At 30.8% G+C, this 22,855-nt stretch overlaps 1 protein-coding gene across 10 annotated transcripts in view; it reads right to left on the minus strand.

Moving 5' to 3' along the window:
• The window catches only part of CASK (peripheral plasma membrane protein CASK), a 569,337-nt gene that overhangs the window by 15,765 nt on the left and 530,717 nt on the right, over nt 1-22,855 (minus strand). For all 10 annotated transcript variants that reach the window (XM_088193258.1, XM_088193269.1, XM_088193251.1 and 7 more), the window contains one exon: nt 1,233-1,436. In XM_088193258.1, the coding sequence (XP_088049384.1) occupies nt 1,233-1,436 (204 nt within the window). The remainder of the gene's footprint in view (nt 1-1,232; nt 1,437-22,855) is intronic.

Here is a 22,855-nt window from a genome sequence, read left to right on the forward strand (position 1 = left end):
TCAATAATAAAAAAAAAAAAATTCAAATTAGCAAAATTACACCCAGGTAGAGTTCGCTCGGGATAAGGATTCCGGTTTGTTATTGTGTGCGTGAACTGTGTGCCTCAAAACAATTTCGCTCAGAATATTTAATTTTTTTATTTTAAAAGAAAATTTATGTTTATTTAACATACATACACCTGAGCTAAGTTGGAAATTTCAACGGACAATTAAAAATATATTATATAATCGAAGAAACCAGACATTGATGTCATTAATTAAATATTTGCAAAATTCAAAATCTTTCACTAGTCAAAAAAATAATGAAGTCCTTAGCTATTCTTCAAAAGCAAAAAGATATAAAATGGGGAAAGAAATTATTCGCAGATTGTTTAATGGCTTGACGACTCTATTAAATTATTAGAATCCATTGAATAAATTAAAAAATTATCATTGGAGCAACGATAAGAATAATAACTTTTTTAAGCCTTACAGAGAATAGTGTAAAAAACCAACAAAAATATAATTAAAATATTTTGGTCCACGGGTAAGAGAAAAAATAACTTATAGTGTATATTTGAAGCCTTGATATCAATTAACCCAGATATACCCAAGAAATTTTGTTCTCTCAAAATTTCATTTATAAATAAAAAACAGTGGCACGAGTTTAGTGACCTACCCATGGGACAGTGGGCATATCTGGGTTAAACCAATATCAGCACAAAATTATTTAAAATAGATCACTAGAGAAGATCGAACTTCTGTGCCACACTGCACTTTAATGACGAATACAGCGTTGACGAATCAGCGACTGTCCTTAAAAGAGAAAGCGAGACAACGAAGTACACGCTACATCGCTTCACCCTCTCATATACATGTACACACACACAATAATAAACCGGCATCCTTATCCCGAGCGTACTCTACCCCAATGCGCCACGATGGTTGAAAAAACTTTTAAATTAATCAAAAAAAAAAAAATCAAATTAGCAAAATTACATCCAGGTACCCGGGTATAAAAATTTGAAATATTCGACTAGTCAAGAATTTGGTATCCCTAATTTCAGCTAAAGTACCACTATCTATGAGTGTTTGGTCGGTCAAGGTAATTAGTCTGCCTATCTGAGTTTTCATTATTAATGAACTAGACTGGTATTTTGGTAGTAGTATCAACCATATGGTGTGAAGTTAGAATAAAGGCAAAATTGCAATTTCAATAAAAAATATTCGAGTAATGAATGATTCTAACTTACCATGGGTTCGTCCGTGTTCTTCTGGAACTGCACCAGACGTACACGCGTGACGGTGTCAAGGTCATGTGGGGCATCCAAGGGTCCATCGCCGTTGGCCAGCCCTGGATTGGGCCCACAAGACAACGACGTAGGCGGCGGTGTCACGCGCAAAGCCTCTTCTCCGTAAACTTCATGGGCCACCACGTCGTGCGCCTGTAGGAGCGCCTGTAACGATATAAATACTAGAATTAGTAAAAGCTTGTAACATCACAAATGGAATCCAATAAACATTCATGGGATGTTAGCGTAGATGTGATTTAAATGGGAGGCATTAACGATTAATCGGATTGCTACGAAACAACCGTAAGGGTACATTAAAATGCAATCTGGCATAAAATCGAAACGCTTCGAATGTTCTGATGGAACTAAAAGGTTAGGCGCAAAATAAATTTAGGATAAAATAATTCAGTTGAACAGATACATGATACGAATGAATGGCTGTATGTGGGTGTGTATTTCATTAGTAGAAATTGTGTCCGATGGGATGAAACGTTTTTCTTAGATATTTGGTTTAATGTGATTTAAATGCCAAAATACAAGTTATGATTTCTGTTTGGGATATAATAATAACGCATAATCTAATCAAAATATAGCAGAAAGTATTTGTATGCAATTAACAAAATTAAATACCGTATTTAATCAGATATAAGGTTGTTTATAAGACACATTCGTTTAAGATGTTTTGAAAATTGGGTTTATTTTAAAGGGAATGTAGTAATAATAAAGTGATATTGAAAATGAGTAGTATAGAAATTATTGTTAATTAAAAAAATTCCTTCTATATAACGTGAATTTTAAATTAATGTCGAGTAAAATACAATAACTCAACAATGCTCCATATTTCAGTAATATCAAAGGAATATAATGGAATTAGAATGATTTTTTTTCTAAGAAATTATCGGATTCTCCGGAACTCTTCTCAGACCGCATTCAATCAGATTAGTGCGACAGCCTCAGAATCTAAAATGAAGATCCCGACACTGGCTTCGCTTTATCCGATCCAAACACTTGGCTTCGAATCTTCTCTCGTAATGAAAATAGTTTATATCGTTATCACGTTTCTCGATTCACTCGTCGAAAGCTGAAAGCTTTTTGAGCTTTCATTATATTTTTAATTTCAACTCAATCTTTTATTATATACATATTTTTTTTTTATAATTACATAGTATAGAGTGCAAATTTATCTTGTATCAAAATTCTATATACACTTCGAGCGAAAAGTCTAAATCTGAAGTTGAAATCTCAAACACCCGAGGCGATCTCGGATCTCAATTTACCCTCTAATAGTATTTAAGTAAGGAAAACTTAATTTGTGTTTCATTACTCCTTCCTGCTAGCGTTAAGTAGAACGCCAGCAGGTGCTAGTGAACATTAAGCGAAACCTTTAAGAAGTCCGACTAATTGAGGCAATTATCTCTTATACCAGTTGTGGTATTATAGCCGATGGGAACATAAGCCAACTGCTGTTGCATTTATAATTATTATGAAAATTACATCTTTGTGGCTCTCTTTATTGTGTTTATTTAAAATTAAAGCATTACAAACAAGAGTTTATATTCTACTTGGAATTATTCCAAAGCAAATGAAAATGGTAATTTTAATGGTCAACACGTACCACGCCAAATAGGCCCTTTGTTCCCCGCAAAGGTCTCTAGTCCGCCCCAAAGTAATGGTGCTTCGGGGAGATGAAATAATACGTGATATTGGTAAAGCATGTCCTTTCAATATGTGTGATAAATGTTGCCCCAATAAGCCATAAGTCAACAGACCCCGTCAAATACTCGATGCTAAATTGCACCATGTGGAAATCAAAAGCTTGTATTTACTTACTTGGAACAAAAAGATAGCTTGTTTATTTTGTTTTCATTTCAAACTGAATGTACTATTGATTTTTAAGTTATTGCATTCGAAGCGATACGATAATCTATGTATAAGCATGGCTGTATAAAATTTCTTTTCAGTATCGTTGTATAGAATTTAAGAATGAAATTTTATTTCTTTCCAATCCATCTCGATACTCAATCAATGCGAAGCTCTTTCGAGCTAAGACAACAAAGAGTGTCGCGTCGTAAAAAAAGAAAACTCTTCGCAAAGAGAGTTGGGTGATTACGCCTTTAGGGTCTTTCGGAGTGGCAAAAGGAACGAGACGGAGTTTGTATTGTGTGAAAAATTGCTTCGTTGCCAGGGTTCGCTCTTGAGTGGTCCAAAGAGTCTCAGCAGTAGGTAGCGAGTGGCATCCGTTGGTTGCACGAGAGCTTTGACGAAGAGGCATCGAAACAATGGGAAGATGCTGTGCCTAGTGCAACTATCGTTGACAATGGCTGATTCTGTGCTTTTATTGCGGAAATATATACACACCGAGAGTTTGGTAAGTGACCGTTACTTAGGAAGTATGTTATATAGACATACATTGCTAAGGACGATAGTATGATTTAATAAATAAATAAATAACAAGGCTCAGAATCAATTTAATATCATATATGTAAACAATTATATTAAATAATGTAATATTAAAAAATCAGAAGCTATACTTTTGTAATGTAATCAGCTATTAATTTATACACTTATAGTATTTAGTAAATTTTCCAAAAATAGTTTTATTGTAGACATACAGATGTGAGATCAGTTAAGTTATTGTAGTTTCATTTTTGATATATTGTATAAGCACATAGGTTGTATGATATGTGATATCTAACGATAATATCGGATTAATTTTATAATACAAATCAACAGCGATTTTTCCTGACAAATTAAATTAAAACTTTTAATATGTGTAGTCACTCAATACATATTTACATTTTTGTCGAAATTAAAAAAATGAGTTGTAAATAATAGATCACATTAAAAAATATTATTAAACAATAACAATTTTAAAATCAACAATGGTATTATTTTGTAAAAAAAAATGATATTTAAAATATGATAAAGTATTGCTAGTTTTAATTGGCATACATCAAAAAAATATTTAAGATTTCATTAAATTTTCTAATTATTTGGATTATATTGTACATGATTCTTAGAACTGAAAGTGGTGTATGTGAATATATATAAGCAAGTAACCTTGACGCAAGAAACGTTCAAGTATCGTTAATGTATATAAATGCTTTCAATCTTAAAAAAAAGCGGTGATTAAAGAAATAAAATTTATGACTATTACGCCTTGCTCCATTATAATTTTATTCACAATAAATTGCATGAAAACCTCTTTCAAAAATAAAAATAAAAATCGAGCTTTGTAGCATACATACATAAATGGCAACGAAGGTAATATGAAATCAATACAATCTGATAACACAGTATCTAGCGATATTATTAAGTATGTGTCATAAAAATATTTTCATGTCAATGTTAAGCAAAATAAACCAATGATAATATATAATAAAAGTACGTTTTATTATGTATAAAAATTATAATTAGCATTTAGATACTTTTGTATAATATACTATGTTGATTATATAATAATAAAAAAATAAATAAATTTATTGTGTTTATATTTAATTTACATTTGTATTTAAATTATGAAGGCTTAATTAAGGCAAAGCTTAAACAAACTAAACTGATTATTCGACAGTACTTGTGATCTTTTAGTTTACGCTTACTTTGGCAGCAGCTTTGTGAAACTTATGCAGCTATGACTAAGAGTTCTTAAACAAATAAACGATTTTTATATAGAACTAGTGTATAGTTAATTTTAAATTTCTAAAGTTATATGTTACATAATATATATCCGACTCGAATCAAACCTTGAACCTATACGAAACTTTCTTTTTGATGTGAATTTCTGCGCAATACTGGAGAATATATAAAGTGGAAATATTTGTAACACCATTCAAAAACATGTTTCCCTAAATCCAGCTGAGTCTCTTTCCTCGAAAAAAACGAGAGATACATATCATATATAAATAATATGTGTATATGTAAGTGTTCGTGTTTATAAACAGGTATGTATAAAATTTATAATTTTTTGTTGTGTGAAAGTGTATTTTTAGAACGAAATGGCTTATGATTACTGTCGGTGATAATTGCTTGTAAAAAAAAATAATGTGAAATGTCAAACTCAAAGACATGCTCTTTTTGAAGGTTTAAAAAAGTTTTATTTCGTCGACAATTTAATTTGTTTATTATGTGAGAATTTCGTGAAAATGTTCCAAAGTAATTTCCGAAGTTGGATTTTAATTTAAATGCATGTATTTAATTTTGTGAGTGAGAGTTGCTCTTGAAACTTGAAGAACTGGTTAATATATAAATGATGACTATTTTTTTAATAGTTTGGTTTACTTTGAAGCAATCGATCAATAAATGAAGCGAATTTTCTATTTGTTGTCTAACCTAATACATGGTTTATTGAATATTAGATTAAATAATATTATATTTAGAAAAATTGTTTAATGTTTTTAAAATATGCTCGAAAAATTAAAGACAATAAGAACATAGGGCACGTGCTCTTGTTTACAAACTAAATACAAGATCATTTAATACATACATATGGGAAAAAGTTTGATTTGCTGATTTCGGTAAATTCACAAAATACAGTTAAAAGAAACTAGCCTTCAATTTTGTATGGGTGCCTAGTCCCCTATAACGTAGTATTCTTATAAAGAAGCCCCAATCGCTATAGGAGGGTCCACCGTATTATATCATTATCATATCATTATAAAATTTTTATTTTTGTTTTCTATTTACCATACTTCTTATTTTTTTAAATTATTAATAAATATTATAAGTGTATTTATTATATTTTCATATATGTATACGTATTTTATATATACTTTTAATGTTTAAATTGTAACCCCAGAATTTATTTCTTATTCATACGGAACTAAATGATACTAGGAACTAAATATATAATTTAAAAAAATATATATAGCAGTATGGGAGTTCCGGCACTTTTTTTTTACAAAAAAACACTAGTTAAACTAGAAACTAAGGCCATAGGAATTAGTAAATAATACAAAGTCACGGTAATCAGTATAAACATTCGTAAATTGACCAATTAAACGAAAAAAACCTACTCAATATTTCTTATGTTTCGAGTTTTTGGTATTAATTATTTTAGGAATATTTGTTATAGTATTAACTGTTTTTTTATATTTTGTTAAACATGTTTATTTTATCATAATTGTAAAAATTTGTTTGCTTATACTAACTAATAAATAATTTTGCCAATAGCATCTACTAATATTAAACTCTATTTCGTAAGCCAGAAATTAATTAACGATCTATATACTAATTTTTCTATTATTAAAAAGTTTCAAAGTAAGCAATCGGACCTCTGCGATTTTTTCATAGATATGATTTAAAATAGGATTTTTATACTGAATACATATAGCTGCATATAAGCCAACAATTTGTATTAATAGTAAGTGATATAGTCATTCTATAAAATACATATAATATAATATAATCGTTCGTTAGATTTTTCTATATATATATATATTTTTTTTAGATTAAATTAAGACTATCGTGGCCTAACAGGTTACCCCAATGGTCGAAAACAAATTTTAAATTTATAAAACATAAAAAAACGTATATATACATAAATATAACAATACATAAACATAACAAAAAATTATAAAATATCAAAATAAAATGATACAAACTGGATCAGATCTTGGTAGCTAACATTAAAATGTCAATATGTAATGCCAACGTATTAAGGAGCCGGATGGCCACAGCTATAGGCGAGTCGGCAAGTGCGGATGTCCTAGCCCCAACGGCCATCAAAAGAGGTCGCGATCGTGATTCTCGAAAATGTTCCGGAACCCAAAACTGGAATTCCTCGAGAATAGCTGGATTGTCGACAGCGCCTTTTAGTAATTTGAAAAAGTGCTTAGCGACATACAGCTTTCTGCGAGAACTCAGCGAATCATATCCCAACGGTCCTAAAAGAAAGGCGCTGGGATATAAGTACGGATAATAACCAAATGTCTTTTTGTAAAGGTATCTTAAATACCTATTTTTGAATTTTTTCCACTAAAAGGGAATATTTGGCTATTCGGGGATTCCAAATTATAGATCCTGATTCAAGAATGCTACGAACTAAGGTGTCATAGAGGATGCGAATAACTGACGGATCGTCAAAGTGAAAGGCATTCCTCATAACAAAGCCGAGCATCTTGGAAGATTTATCACAGACAGTCGTGTATGTGTAGAGAGAACCTCCATTTGCTCTCGAAAGTGATTCCGAGAACTTTAGTGGAAGTTTCTCTAGTGAAAATGTTACCACCGAGATGGTAGAAATAAACTGATGGCGAACGGGATCGAGAAAATCACACAGTATGGCACTTTCCGACTCTAAAAGGAAGCCCATCTCCACAGAGAGTCTAAATCACTTTGTAGAGAGAGTCCACAACAGATCGAATGCATTTATATAATTTTAAATCATCTGCGTACAGAAGAAAACTTGAATTAGTAATTGCTGTATTTATGTCATTAATAAATAACACAAAAAGCAGAGGTCCCAGATTGGATCCTTGAGGTACCCCCGAAGAAGTAAAATATTTTTTTGACAATCGGCCACCATAGGTTACAAACTGTCTACGATTGCTTAAATAACTCGAGAATAACCGAGTTAAATTATCCGAGCAATAAGACATATTTAAAAAAATCAGAGCTGTATATTATTGTTGGGCAAATGAAAAAAACCTTTCAATTTATAATTAATGATCGATGCTATTATTGCCAATAAGATAAGTACATATACAAACATTTAAATAATAATTAATTAATATTGATTAGGATAATATACTGAAATATAAGATTCATCATAGCTTAATTAGTATTTAATATTATACTGATATAAAGGAACATGTAGAAACTTATGACGCATCCACGGAATACTGAATATCTTGGCTAACAAGTTACGTCGATGTTAGGTGAATAATAATAATACACATGATAAACTTTTAGAAATATATAAGATACGTATAATTTAATTTTCCTCGCGAGAATCGCCCGAAACTTTATATGTACTCAACAAATTCACACAAACGCATACGTAAACGTATAAAGTATATGTGTTATTTTACGAGAGAGCATAAACGTGAGGAGAGCCCGTAATAAATCCGGAATATCAAGAAATCTGTATCGAATGCGGCGGCGTGAAGTAGAGCAAGGCAGTGTAATATGTCACCCGCGATTCTAAACCTCCACACAGTGTGTACACAAACGTATATGCATTTCTGTAAGGGTGTGTGTTTGAATTGTAAATTTTAGAGATTCAGTGAGCTTCGCAAAAGTCTGGAGCTTTTTGAAGCCAAGTATATTCTAGCAATACGTATATTTGTATGCAGAACCGCTTGCAAGAATCTGACGCAAATATTTTATTCGTCTGTGAGTCTGACAGGGTAAATTTGAATTTGTGTCGTACCGGAGGGCGTTCATTAAATAATGTAAATTTTATACGACATCGAGAAAGATAAGAGACGTTCGAAATGTTCGAAGAGAGAGTGGTGTAGTTAAAAGGCATGTAAGGAGGGTAACGTTTAAATGCGACACGAAAAACGTAGTACATATATAGTATAATAGCAGTCATACACGGCGTTTTCCGGGGTCTTTAGATTTAACGCAAATAAAATTACGATTAGGATATAGATATATACATAGAAAGCGGTTCTAATTAGTAATATGAAGGTCCTAAAGATTAACAACGTATAAAATATTAAGCAAGATTTTATAATGCAAGTAAGGAATTTTAGTTTTATATAACAATACATCATAAACAAATATAAGCAAACAATATATAGTAACTTGCAATGATATTGTTCGTTCAAAAATGCATTGACTAAACCTATACCCTCTATTTTATATTCAGGCTAGAATTGTATTCAAAAATCATTTTTAACTAATAAGCAAATAAATAATTGTTTATATTTCAATATTTTTCAATCGCTTTCACAATATTTTCTACAAACAAACCCAGAACCCAACAACCTCAAATAAATGAATATTTTCAAGTATAGTCCAATTGTTACGATCTCACAAAAGACCCTTCTGAGAATTCAATATAGATATTTAAAATATTGATAATTTTCCATTTAAGCATACATACTATATGTATTTGATTTAATTGTTAATTGGGTAGAAATATAATATAAAACATTTGTGCTTTGAAATATACAATTTTTCACACATCATGGACAGAGTGATATAGCAAAGCCTTCGTTTTACAATGCCAACTTGATTAATCCGAGTCTCTCGGGAAGTGGAGCGTGAGAAAAGGCTTTCTGCTGGAAATGGCTCTGGGAGCGAACTTTTCCAAGACGAGGAAATTAAAAACTATCTTGCTTTTATTATATCAAATTTTACGACGTCAAAGGTACGTCTGAATAAATACTGTCAGGAGAATAATTAAATTACCACTTAAAGTCAAATATTTGAATACTTTTCTATGCCTTAGAATACAAAGGTTTTTGAGAAATAAAAAAATAGTTATTGATTCATGACAATCATTTTTAATAACTGATTTTTTTTTAAATTTAACAGTTTAACTATGACTACAATAATCGCTACAAAAAATTGAGTTTTTTATAAACTATATCATTTTTATTATTGTGTTAACTGCTGCATATGAATTTTTGTTATGTTCGTTGCAAATATTTTAACCTAATTTTAATGTAAAATTATTTGTTGATTTTAAATCTTAGTAGTTTTTATTTGCTCTAATAATCAAAGATAGGTCTTCGCCACCTTCAAGAATTTATTCCAGATTATCCAGTTATTGAGATCTCTTGTTACGTCATCCAACCACCAAAGTCTTGGTTTTCACGCCGATCAACAGTCATTCAGTTTATTATCCAGCAGTTATCTTGGCGGTTAGATAAAGTCCATTCGAGCAACGTGGCTCGTCCAGCAAAGCTTTTCTGCACGAATAAAGGTGGAGACACTCTCTCCTTAGTACAGGTTGTTTCTGATTCGCGGCTCCATATATCCTGAGGAGCACCGTCCTCCCGAATGTATCAAATAGCCGTTTATAAACCCTGGTAAATATCCATCCTCTAGAGGCGTATGTCAGCATAGGTTCATATTTGCTACGCTATTCGTCTTTTAATATCATTACTGACATAAGTTACCAGGGTTCTGAAGTATATGAAGTCTTTGACCCACTCGAATGTGTACTCGTCAGGATTATACTGACTTTTTGGGGTCATAACCGGCATGTATTTTGTTTTCCCTCGTTAATCTTTAGCTTCATTTTTTTAGCTGATGATTCAATGGCAAAAATGATCTTGCAACTATATATATCAATGTCTAAGTTTTTAACTGCTTTTTCCGGTTATATCTAATTTGCTATATCTGATGTTTTTTTCCAGGGAAATATTAAATAAAAAATGCTAGAGCGTCACCTTGTCGGAGACCAGTAAATGTATACAGAGGACTTTTTTCGACATTTTTCTTTGTGAGATTCACCATAGAAATTAGTTTTTTCAGCACATTCAGTTCAAAGTTCATTATATCGAGTTATTTATAGAATTAAAATATATAAAGAGGTGATGCGAGTCGATGTTAAATTCCTAGTTTTCACAGCTATTGGTTCCCTATTTTATGGAGCGGGCAAATGGCATAATGTCTTTTTACCAGATATTTTTTGTAAATACGTTTCAGAATCTCCGCTCATCCTGGATTGAATTATCTGGTTGTGCTTCTACAGAGTTGAAATGAAATTTGAATTCATTGAAATGTTCCACTTCTAAGGATCTAAGCTTTTAGAATTCTCAGTTATTATAGCCCATTCTTTATTCTTACACATGGAGATTCTTGGTATAAAATAATTTATAGAATATAAAGCTTGTATAAAATAACTGAAAAAAATGCTGTTACATGTAAGTCTAGCAATATAATACATGGACTGTAAGTAGCTGTATATATACAGTCGACTAAACAAACAGTATAGCAAAAATTTAAACTTACAAAAAAATGTTTTTTTTTTAAGTATAAAAAGTCTATTTCAATAAATTTAATAATCTATTATGTAACATAGTCATTAAGTATTTTGCAGAAAAAAATTAAAAAAAATATTTTATTAGAAAAAACCTATAATTGAAGACTAGCACCTTTGTGGCTAAAAATTTAAAGTGTAGTGGTTATTAATGCTGCGGGAAAATTAATTTATTTTAGATTTATTTTGATCAAGTTAGATATGAAAGCAGTCTTGTAATATATTTAATAATATCATTATAAAAAGTTATTCACTGTGTTATTGCCGGTCCAGTAAGACTCTTGTGTTTCTATTAGATTAAAGGAGGCAATTTGGTTCAAAATGTCCGCATATGTCTTGAATATGGCGAGTGGCAACAACAAACGAAATTTATATATATATATATTTATTAAAGTGTACATGGAATATAAATGAAAGGTTTAGCGCAGAAGCGACTCCGATATTAAAGTGAAAAATGTCACCGTCTTTTAAAATAAGGAAGCGCAGGCTAAGAGGCGACGAAAGTTATTAATCTCACATAACGGACATTATAAAGTAGTATTATAATGCAAAAATAATAATCGAGTAACGAATGAGAAGTACGAAATGAATCAACGGGCGAAAGCTTTTAGTTATGTAAACAATATTCCATTAAAATTCACAATTTGTTGAAAAAAGAAAAGAAAATAAACGAGATTTACTGAGATCGCAATGCATAGGAGAATAAAAGCTTATATACATATACGTATAGTGTATGTGTGTATTTGCCAACTAAGAATAATAAGCCGAGCGATTAATGTAGTAGTTAAATGTTCCTTTGATTTAATACTCAGTCTTGAACCGAGTCTTAAAAATAAATAATTAAATAATAGAGCAGCGTATATTCAGATGCAGTTTATAATTCATATTTATAGGAATTGTTTCATAAATTTCTCAATTTGTGGTAACTGAAAATTTACTCTAGATATGATGAAGGGATTCATTTTGTAATTTCGAATAGTATAATTTGGTTATATTAACATATTTTTAAATTTAAATATACATTAATAAAAAGTAACTGGTTTTGGCATAAAACTTTTAACTAGATATTCAAATTACACAAATACTGTAATATTATAATAAACTACCAGAATAATGGATTAGTAATATGATTAAATATAATAGTTATAGGTTTAAATTTAACATTAGCTTAAAGTTTCCATATTTAACTTCTGAAATAAAAATGTGTAAGCTTATTTTTTAACGACAACTTTAATAAACGCACTGGAGAAAGATCTACTAAATGAATTTGTAATGGGTTATTATTAAAAAATTGTCGGACCTCGGTTGCTCGGATGATTTAACTCGGTTACTCTCGAGTTATTTGAGTTTGCAACCCATGTGGGCCGATTGTAGAAAGAGTATTTAGCCCCTTCAGGGGTTTCTCAAGAGTCCAACGACAGTTAAAAATTCAATTTTTTTTCTGTATGCAGATGATTTAAATTTGTTTAAGTGCATTCGAGCTGTTGCAGATTTCTCTCTACAGAGTGATTTATATATGCCGGAAATTAAAATTGAATTTTTTCGATCCTGTTCACCATCAGATTATTTCTAGGATCTCAATGGGAACACTTTGATTAGAAAAACTTCCACTAAGGAACTCAGAATCATTTTTAAGAGGAAGTGGGATTCTCTCTACACGTAAATGACGTTTGCAAAAAATCTTCGTATATGCTCGGCTTTGTTGAGAAACGCATTTCATTTTGCCGGTCCGTTTTGTGTCCTTTATGACATTTAAATTCACAGCTTTCTTGATTTTTTTGATGATTTGGAATCCCCCGTATAATCAAATTCTCCCTCTCTTTTTTAGGAGCCTTATACGATTCTCGGATCAAGTTGTATGTAGCTAAGCATTTCTTTCAAACAACGTAAGGGTGTTGTCGACAATAAAACTATTCTCAGGGAATTGAAGTTTTCGGTTCTGAAATATTCGGGAATCACGATCTCGTCCTTTTTTGATGGGCGTTGACGTTGAGCAAGGACGCTGGCATTGCACATTGATCTGTTTAATGTTAGCTACGAGGAGCTTGTCCGATTCGTATCATTTAATTAAATTATTTTATGTTTTTTTTCTTACTTTATTATATTTTTTTGTATGTTGCAATAATACTAGGTATATTTATCGGCCATCTTGACGCATTGGTGCAATTTTTTAGGTCACTATGGTCTTAATTTAATTTCGCATAAATAAATAAAAGCAGAAAAAACATTTTAATTAATTAAAATCAGTGCTTTCGTCAAGTTTTTATTAGGTTATTGTAAATGTACAGGTAAAAAATTATTTTTTACTAATAGTAATACAAAAAAAAAAATGTTTTAATATAAATTTAATGGCGAAAACTATTTTAAGAAAAAAATATTTATATTGTATTTAAAAATAATATGATAATAAAACATGAATTTTGTGTCATAAAAGAAGCAATTCATCAATAGTAATATAGCTTTGTTAAATTTACAAAAGCGTGAATATATAAAGTGAATTATTGCCGCATATTTTAACAAGTGGTATTTTATTGCATATAAAGCAAGATAAAATATTCACCGTTCCATGGATTTTTACAAGAATGCATATATTCGACAGAGACAGAATAAAATTTCCATATTGAAGAATTTCGCTACGAATGCAATAGATATAGCATCAGAATGTTTCGTTTAAATCTGTTTGATATTATACGATTTATATGGTAAAATAAAGTATTATGTAAACTTATTGTAAATTATAGATTGATATGGCATACAAATCTGTACAAACCCCGTTGTTGTGGATGTATTATAATATCAATAACACCTCGGAAGGCTCAATCAAAAACAGATCTTCTCCTTTAAGCGTTTTTTCCGGGGAGAAAAAAATCCAATATACCTAGTCAAACCTGAAACCGGCTATAAAGTTCAATTTTATGTACGTGACCGATTTTTATATGATGTGTTTCGTAAATCGATTGTCCAAAAAAGGAGGTCGGAGCTCAGGACATAAATAAGCACAGGAGGAAGCCTTTATTATTCAAATATGAAAGAAGCAATAAATTTCGAATACACTTAGACCGAAGCGATGGTGTATAATGGCGGAGGCAGAAAACGTAAGATTTAGTTGGTAAAATATAGTACCATTAATTTCGTCTATAATGCCACAATTCATTTTGTGTATATGTATATTTTTTCTCATATTGATATAATAAAAAAGAACATGTCACACAGCTATCGCGATATGTCGAATTCGCGTGTGAAGGAGAAATAAAATTTACTTTTTTTGCGGTACTGTGTCATGTTTGCGTATGATATTAAATAAATATATAAAACGTATACGATATGAAATAAGTATTAAGAGGCACTTTCGCGGGGGGAAATTTATATCTTTGCATCTTGCGAAAATTGTTGCACGGCATATTTTAAGAGATAAATTGTCGTGTACTAGTGGATGTTGTGGGCAGAATGTCTTTTTGTTTGACATTGACAAACGAGCGATTGTGTTTGTATTGTCGCAGTTGAAAAGCTCAACTTTGAAATGTATCAAATATTATATTTATTCAGGCTTTTCTGCACACATTTTAATTTCAAAAGCTCGCCTGAAACAAATCATACTCAAATATGTGAGACTTGATAAAAATAGATCATTTCAGTTTTATACATACAGTGGTGCCTTGACTTACAAGTTTAATTCGTTTCGTGTCGGAGCTCGTAACACAAATTACTCGTAAGTCAAATCAATTTTCCGCATTGAAATTATTAGAAATAACATAAAAACATTTTAAGGGAATTGAAATGGTTAATACACACAACCTAAATTAATATTAATGTTTTTTTGTTCGTACACATATGTCGAAACATTGCTAGTATGTCGAGTGAAAAGTCGAGATTTCTGTAGATAATTGATGAGTATAAATTTTTATGAGTCAAAGCATAGTTGTACGTTTATTTGTATATTTATTATGTAATAATATGTAACAGAATCGAAGAAATACACACATATATTATATATTTCATAAAAGAAAAGCGAAAAATTAGTTATTGCGGTAAAAAAATTGCGCCCTTTTTAATCTAAAATATTGTACAAGCACGAAAACAAGAGATAAAAAGAATCGTTGTAGAAAGACTAAGAATATTGTTTATAGACAGTAATAATATTTTTGATAATTTAGAAGGATAGTGAAATGTCGAAACGTGCTATGAATCAATGTCGTATAAAGCAGTACGCTATAAACATATATGTAATATATACATATTTTATATTACATCTTTGCTACAAGTATTATATATTATATTTTATTTATTTTATATATTTATATATAGTGTATTGCGATAAAAAAAGTTATTTTTAAAATCTCGTTAGTCTTATCATTATCAAGATGTCGAAAAGGTTATCGAGGACGTGATAATGGAGTTTCGAGAAACCCTTGAAATTTAGGCATCGATTTAATAAAAAACAAGTATATGTAGGTGTTTATCATTATTGAGAGATCGTATAAAAATAAGATTTCCTGAAAAAAAATATATTATAGACTTCATTATATTTGAAGTATCATAAATGTTAAAAAAAATTAAGTAGATTCCAATTTTCGTGAATAACGTATTTAACTTTTTAGACGTTTTTCGTTAGCAATATTGTTTCATTATATCATATATTATAAAAATTATAAATAAACTTTATATTAGCAATGCTGCTAAATGCGGTTTCATTTATTTGGATTATGTGTGAAGTGATTAGTCAGGAAGATTAAAATTAGTAATTATGTTGTCTTAGTTACATATTCTTAAAAATAAATATTATAGGTAAGTGATTAAAAAATCTACTTTTTTTCAATTTAAAAATATATTTAATACAAAAAAGGTAACGCACTGCAGCTTTATTTTAGCAAACAGTAAAGATTAATGTATGCAAAATGAATATATAAAAGGGGGGGGGGATGTAATTTTAGCAAAATTTGGAAGCATTAGATTTATAACATACTAAAGTAGGATGAGACTAGGAAGGGGGAGATGCAATATCGATATTTTTACAGGGTCCTGAATTGCAACTGAACAAGATCAAATTGTCGTTAAAAGGAAATAGATATTTATTTAGCTATCATAAATTTTCTTTAGGTATATTATTTTATATTGTTTATTCTACAATTTATATACGCTTAAATACAGAAGTCTGGCTAGCTTACTTACTTTTTTAAATTGCAAAAATACTAAAATAGTGTGCTTTTTGATTTAATCTGATTATTTAATGTATTAGATTCATATTTAGATTTTTATTTTTTATTACAAATCTGACGATTATAACTTGACAGGTTTTTTTTAATGCGTCATGATGTCGATTATATAAACAATATTTATACAATTAAACACAGAATGATAATAATCGTATACACTTAAAATAGATAAGCACCATTCCACATTAATTTTTTCAGCTCCTCATAGCTATCGCAAAAAACATTGTTCAGCAAGTTCATTGAGGAGCTGAATGGCTATTGCCAGAAGAGCGATTTTTAAGCTCTGACGTCCTGGTCGCAACGGTTAAGAATAAAGGATGTGATCGCGACTCTTTACGTAAAAAGCTCGTAGCCGAAAGTCACCGAGAATTGACGTATTATCGACATAGCACATTTAAAAAGTGCTTCATTAAGTAGATATTACGCTGAGAATGTAATGAATTGTATCTCAAATAACGTTTTAGAAAAAAGGTAATAGTATATAAATACGGATTATATAGATAACTAAAAAAAATTACTTTGCTTCTCTAAGATTCCATAGAATGAAGTCATACTTACGGACGCTACGAACTGGCGTATCGTATCGACATTAAATGATTAAAGTGACACGCGCTCCGCATAACGAAGCCGAGCATCATCGACACTATATTACAAGTTATTGCGACGTGTAAATAAAATTTAATCCCTGCTAAAACGTCTCTTAGGTCATCGACGAAAGTTTTTTTGCTAAAAACACCTCTGCCTGAAATGTATAAGTATTCCGCCAAGTAAGAGAACCTGAAAAATGTGACAACGTGACACTTGGCGATTTCCAGGTCTTTTTTTAAAGAGAGTGAATCTAAATTTGTGCTAATACTCTGAAACACTTTCAGGTCATCATCAGCATACAAAAAATATATGAGATATTAATTGCGGCATATAAATTATGTCGTCGATAGTAAATTATTAATCGACCACCTCCACAGTGTCTTTTTGTAAAGAGAGAGAATCCGAATTTGTATAAATACTCTAAAACATTTTTAGCTCATCAGCATAAAATAAATATTCCGAGTTATTATTTACCGTATGCGTGTTTCTGATAAAGAGCAAAAAAGAGTACCCAGATTGGATCACCCTGGAGCCCCAGAATGAGCGAAATAACTTACATACTGACGGCAGCGACTTAGTAAATCGAAAAAATCTAACAAGATCGTTGCTTAACTTCCTGACAAACTTTGTCGAATGCTTTTTGAAAGTCGGTGTAAAGTATAACGATCTGGATTTTAAAATCGAGGGATTTTGTTATCGCCTTCGAAAAACACATGACTGTGGAACGATGCGGACGAAACCCGTGTTGTTGGTCTACTAGCATTTGCCAACAGTGCCGACGATATGTGAAGAATTTTATCAAAAAAATAGCAGGTGTAAGACACGGCGAAATCAAAAGAAATATGTTCCTCTGAGCTTAAATATATTAAAATGTTTTTTTTTTTTATATATTTTGATTGCAAATCGATTTTATGTTTTAATAGTGGAGGTTAAATATTTTTATATTCAGAAATTGCCACTCACTATAAAAATTTAGAATTAAACTATTATTTTTAACCCGCCTGAGGTTAGCGTTTGTAAAATCAGCAATCCCCGAGGTCATAGTACCCAACTCTCGTAAGGTCTTGTTTAATTCGGGATTATTACATCGTATATAATAATTTACTGCGAACTTATTGTTATACATTTATATAAAGTACGTGCAATAAGATTAAAATAGGGGTTTGTTTAAATTCACAATATAGTATATTATTTTATTTTAAAATATTTAATAACCACATTGTTCAACTTAGACGTTGAAAGCTTTCAAGCAAAAGCTACCCATTGTGTTGAGTCGTTAACGATTTTTACAAAAATAATTTCACTGAGACATTTCATTCTTACCGACCACTACTAATTGAGCTTTTTGCGCCGTAATTTAAAGCTCGATTATTCTCTCGCTCATATTTTTTTTTAATGAAAAGAGTTGCATGTGACGGACATTATTGAACACGAATAGTCTGTGCTGCATTAAAAGAAACCGTGCAAATATTGGCAAGCTTTAAGCACGTAAACCATACTCCACTGTCCAATATCGAATAAGTACAACCGACGGGAAATAGTACTTTAAAGCAACACATAAACAATATCGCGATACTTTATATGTGCAGATATTGGTATTTGTAGTACTGTGGTTAGTCGCAATACCATACAGGCTGATATCGTGTGATATATTAAAAGTTTAACAACCGATGCCGGCAGTTATGGCAAGCCAATTAATTGAGTAAATTTAATTTTGTGTTTTATATATAGTTATAGTATTATGTAAGTGCTCTCTAAAAGCATACCCGTATATAGTAAGTTGCTAAATTAATGTATTATGTTACTTCATATGGTGTATTATATAATATGAATAAATTTAAAACTTTAAATTACTAGAAAATTAAACTTTTATAACAACGGGTAAAACTTTTTCTTATATAAATAACATTTATGGTGCGTTATGGAAACTTATTTGATAAACGTCTTTACGTCAATCAATATGATTGATGTGTGAATTGTTACAGAAAATATATTTTTATTACGTCAGAGTAATTTGCAAAAAAAGATTTAAAAAAATATATTAGGATTAGAAATTACATTTAATACACGCCGTTAAAAGTCTTAGGTTAAGTACTCGGTAAAGTAGCAGAATCGAATGCTAAAATTATATATAATAAACGGTTAAATGTATACGAAGGTGAATATGTGAGCAAGTGGAGATGTATGCATAAGGAAACCCTCTGAATCATTGTGTTTATTTTAAACTGATTGTTAGAGCTGTACGTATGAGCGTGTTTGTAAATTTATAATTAAAATAATAAAGTAAAATTTAAATTGTATTTATTTTATTTCCAATATTTTAAAAGTCGCATACATCAAGTATAAAATAGTTAAATTTTAATATTTTCTGTGCATGTTTAATAAGATATTATCAATTATGTTAGTGGTGTAATATTGTCTCTTTTTTATAGAGTAGATGAAATAATGGATAGTTTTAAAACCACATAACTATAATACCTGTACTACACTCTCTGGAAGTTGTCCGAACCAAAGTTACAACTGAAGTCAGCCGAGACTTTGGATTAGGCGACCACACTGTTTCAAATTTCATTTGCCGTCCGGACGGCGGCTTCTGTCACGTACAGCTGGCATATTTGCGCGCGATCGAAAAATGTGCCAAATAATTGCAATTTTTAAATTGTCATTTTATTAAGTTGGTTTGGGCACTCACTAATACAATATCAGTGAAAACTTTTCGATCGTAAATATTCAATTTACGCAAAATCTTTGTCGGCTTTTGCATAATGCCATAAGGCATAAAAATGATACTTCAGAATACGAACACCACATCTGTGACTATCCTAGAATTTGTCGCCATCGATTCTAAATTAGAATTCATTATGGTGTGACATTTATATAAACCGATCTAAGAAAATACATAAGGATATTGGAAACGATTTTTTTTAACAAAATCAAGTACCACTAATTATTTTTTAATTATTTAATTTTATATTAAAAAAAATATAATAACGGTATATGTTAAAAGAATATACTATCAAAAATATAATTAATCCCTTTTGGTGTCCTAAAATATACAAACTTGTCAGTAAAAGTCTGTTGAAGTCCCGGATAAGCATGTGGTATTATATCTTGAGCACGTGACCACGATGCAGCGCTCGACATGCGTGGTACTTAAAGGACGCATACGCGCATACTGAAATTGAACCGAGTTACTCGTTCTATCTCAGTTTGCGTAGCACCATATCATTATCACTCTCTCTCGTCACTTAACACAAGAGCGAGCGACAGGGGAAGTATTTCACCGCTCGCGCTCGAATGAGCGGCTCCAACTTTGGTCCTTTTGCCGACAATGTTCGGAAGCACTCGAAGCTGGCCAAATCGACTGAATTACCCCCACTTTACTTCCCGTTCCCAGTAACCTCGGACAATTTCCGAGAGAATTTAGAGCGGACAGAACCGAAATCGACCGAAGTAACCCACTTGGCCGTCCTTGGCCAACCTTGCCCAACTTAATAAAACAGTGTGTTAAAATACACACAGAATCGCATAAAAAAGGTCTATTGAAAATTTCAGGAAAATAATAAGGTCTAAAAAGTTTCGTCTAAATTCATTATACAATACAACATGTATTTCTTAGCCATCAGATCAAGGCATAATTGCAAATTTAAAAAAAAATCATTAAGTGGATAAACTAAAAAATAGGGCATTAGAACTAACTGACATTTAGAACACATTTTCTATTTTGGACTATTTACATAATGTTTCATCCGTTATCACTAAAATAAGACCACAAACATTAAACTTTAGCTGTAAAGCAGTTGACGAAAATGTGTTACAGTTGGTGAAACCATTGAAGCATTAAATATATCAGCAGCAATCAGTACTTTGGCGAATGAAATTCGTGGAGTAGTTTTGATAACCTTAGCCTAAATAATATCGACGAATTAGTTGCTGATAATGCCTTAAGAAAAAGTTTCTATTTATATTTTAAAGTCATTACGCAAGATATATGTAATTTTATTTACATTTAAATACATGTAAAAAATGAATTTTAGATTTTATTTACTTTGAACTTAAAGATTTATTTTTAAATTATTATTATATATATATATATATATATATATAATATAGAAAACGAAAATAGGAACCGGAAATATTTTTTGTTAAATAAACATTTGGTTAAAAAAACACACATAACATTTCCTTGCAAACACATACAGCTGGAGGTTTTCCCTCTCGGCGTAGAAAGTTTCCATTTCAACGGTTGAATTTTTGCCATTAAAAACTTTACCCTTAGGAGCAATTGGAGACGACTTCGGAACGGTTAATTACGCGTACTGTGCCTTTCCATAACATAAATTTGGAGACAAAACTTTGCATATTTTACGTTTCGCGATCCCTCCTATATTCCCACGTTGCCCTTGTTTATTTTTGACGCCCACCCTTGTCAAGAAATTTCCATTAACCCGCGATCGAATCGAAATAAACGTCGCGTTTGAAAAATCGTTATCTGTTTTACCAATTTATACACACGTGAGTTTTCAATATTGACAAAACATCCTTTTTCAAACGGGATATACATAAATCAAACGGTCCTGGCGCGAAACGTCTGAGCCGCTTTGTTAACTGTCGTATTTTCTGAACCGAATATGTGTCGCGGTTTGTGGATATGAGATAAAAGGATGATAAGACATTTGTCGAGCTTATTGGACACATATGTCAATATATTTCTTCTTGTTCTCCTACCTACGTTTTCTTTCATTTTCTTTCCGATATTTCTTGTTTGATAAACGACAGACGAAGAAAATAATATTGCGAACAAGCTTATTAGTTGTATTGACGTTAAATACCTGTTTTATTTATAAAAAAAATTTTAAAGTACCATTTTTTGCTAATAAATAAAACACACTTTGATATATGATCAGTTCCTTACATATGTGTATATTTAAAATAAACATTGCGTCGCTAAATATTATAATCAAAAAGGTATTTGCCATTGATATTAAAATGTTTTGATACGATATTTAATAATCACCCGGCCAGGTATTAAGCACTTGCTCTAAATACGCGTTAAAATGCAATAAACTAAAACAATAATAGCCTTTAAGACTTTTAATATTATTTTAAATAAAGAGACAGAACCAAAATATGTGATAAAACTAAAAAAATCTGTAGCAGATAAACTAGATGATTTTTAAGAAGTAAACTATTTTATACTCGAATTTAAAAATATGACGTTTTAAAGAAATGTCACTTATTAAAACGACAAAGATTCACAGTTATCACTTTTATCAATCTCACAATGTTTCGAGGCGTCTTATTGGTTTTGTTTCAAAATTTCTTAGGAATGTACACGAGTCTATAGACTGAGCTAATATAACCCTTGAAAATTTAGTTAACTCACCCACGACATTATTGATAATTAATATTTGACGAGCAATAACAGAATAAATTAAATTGTAATTAAGGAAATCAATCCACAAACTTCAACAGTTATCGAACTACAATAAACATACAAGTCCAAAGCCCCGTGGCATACCCTTCCGTTATTTATAACATTGCCCTTATCGAACTACTCCTATAACGCAGTTTGGCATGCCACTGGATTTTCTCTTAGTCAATTAATGACGTTATACGAGCCACGACTGTGTTGTTATTTAATATGAAGCAAAACAATGATATTATATAGACGTTCGTGTAACGAACGTAAAGGTTGAATAACACGAAATTTATCGTATGGGAAACGTGAACAGAAAACGAAGCTATCGTAGCAAAATGTTTTCGGCGCTGCACGATGTTGTTAAGAGATATCGGAATGGCAGAGATTAAATCGAACGCCATGGGCTTCATCCCAAAGGGTTTGT

Source organism: Plectrocnemia conspersa, unplaced genomic scaffold, assembly GCF_051122295.1.
Source record: "Plectrocnemia conspersa isolate PC_06_02 unplaced genomic scaffold, ASM5112229v1 ptg000001l, whole genome shotgun sequence".
Classification (NCBI taxonomy): domain Eukaryota; kingdom Metazoa; phylum Arthropoda; class Insecta; order Trichoptera; family Polycentropodidae; genus Plectrocnemia; species Plectrocnemia conspersa.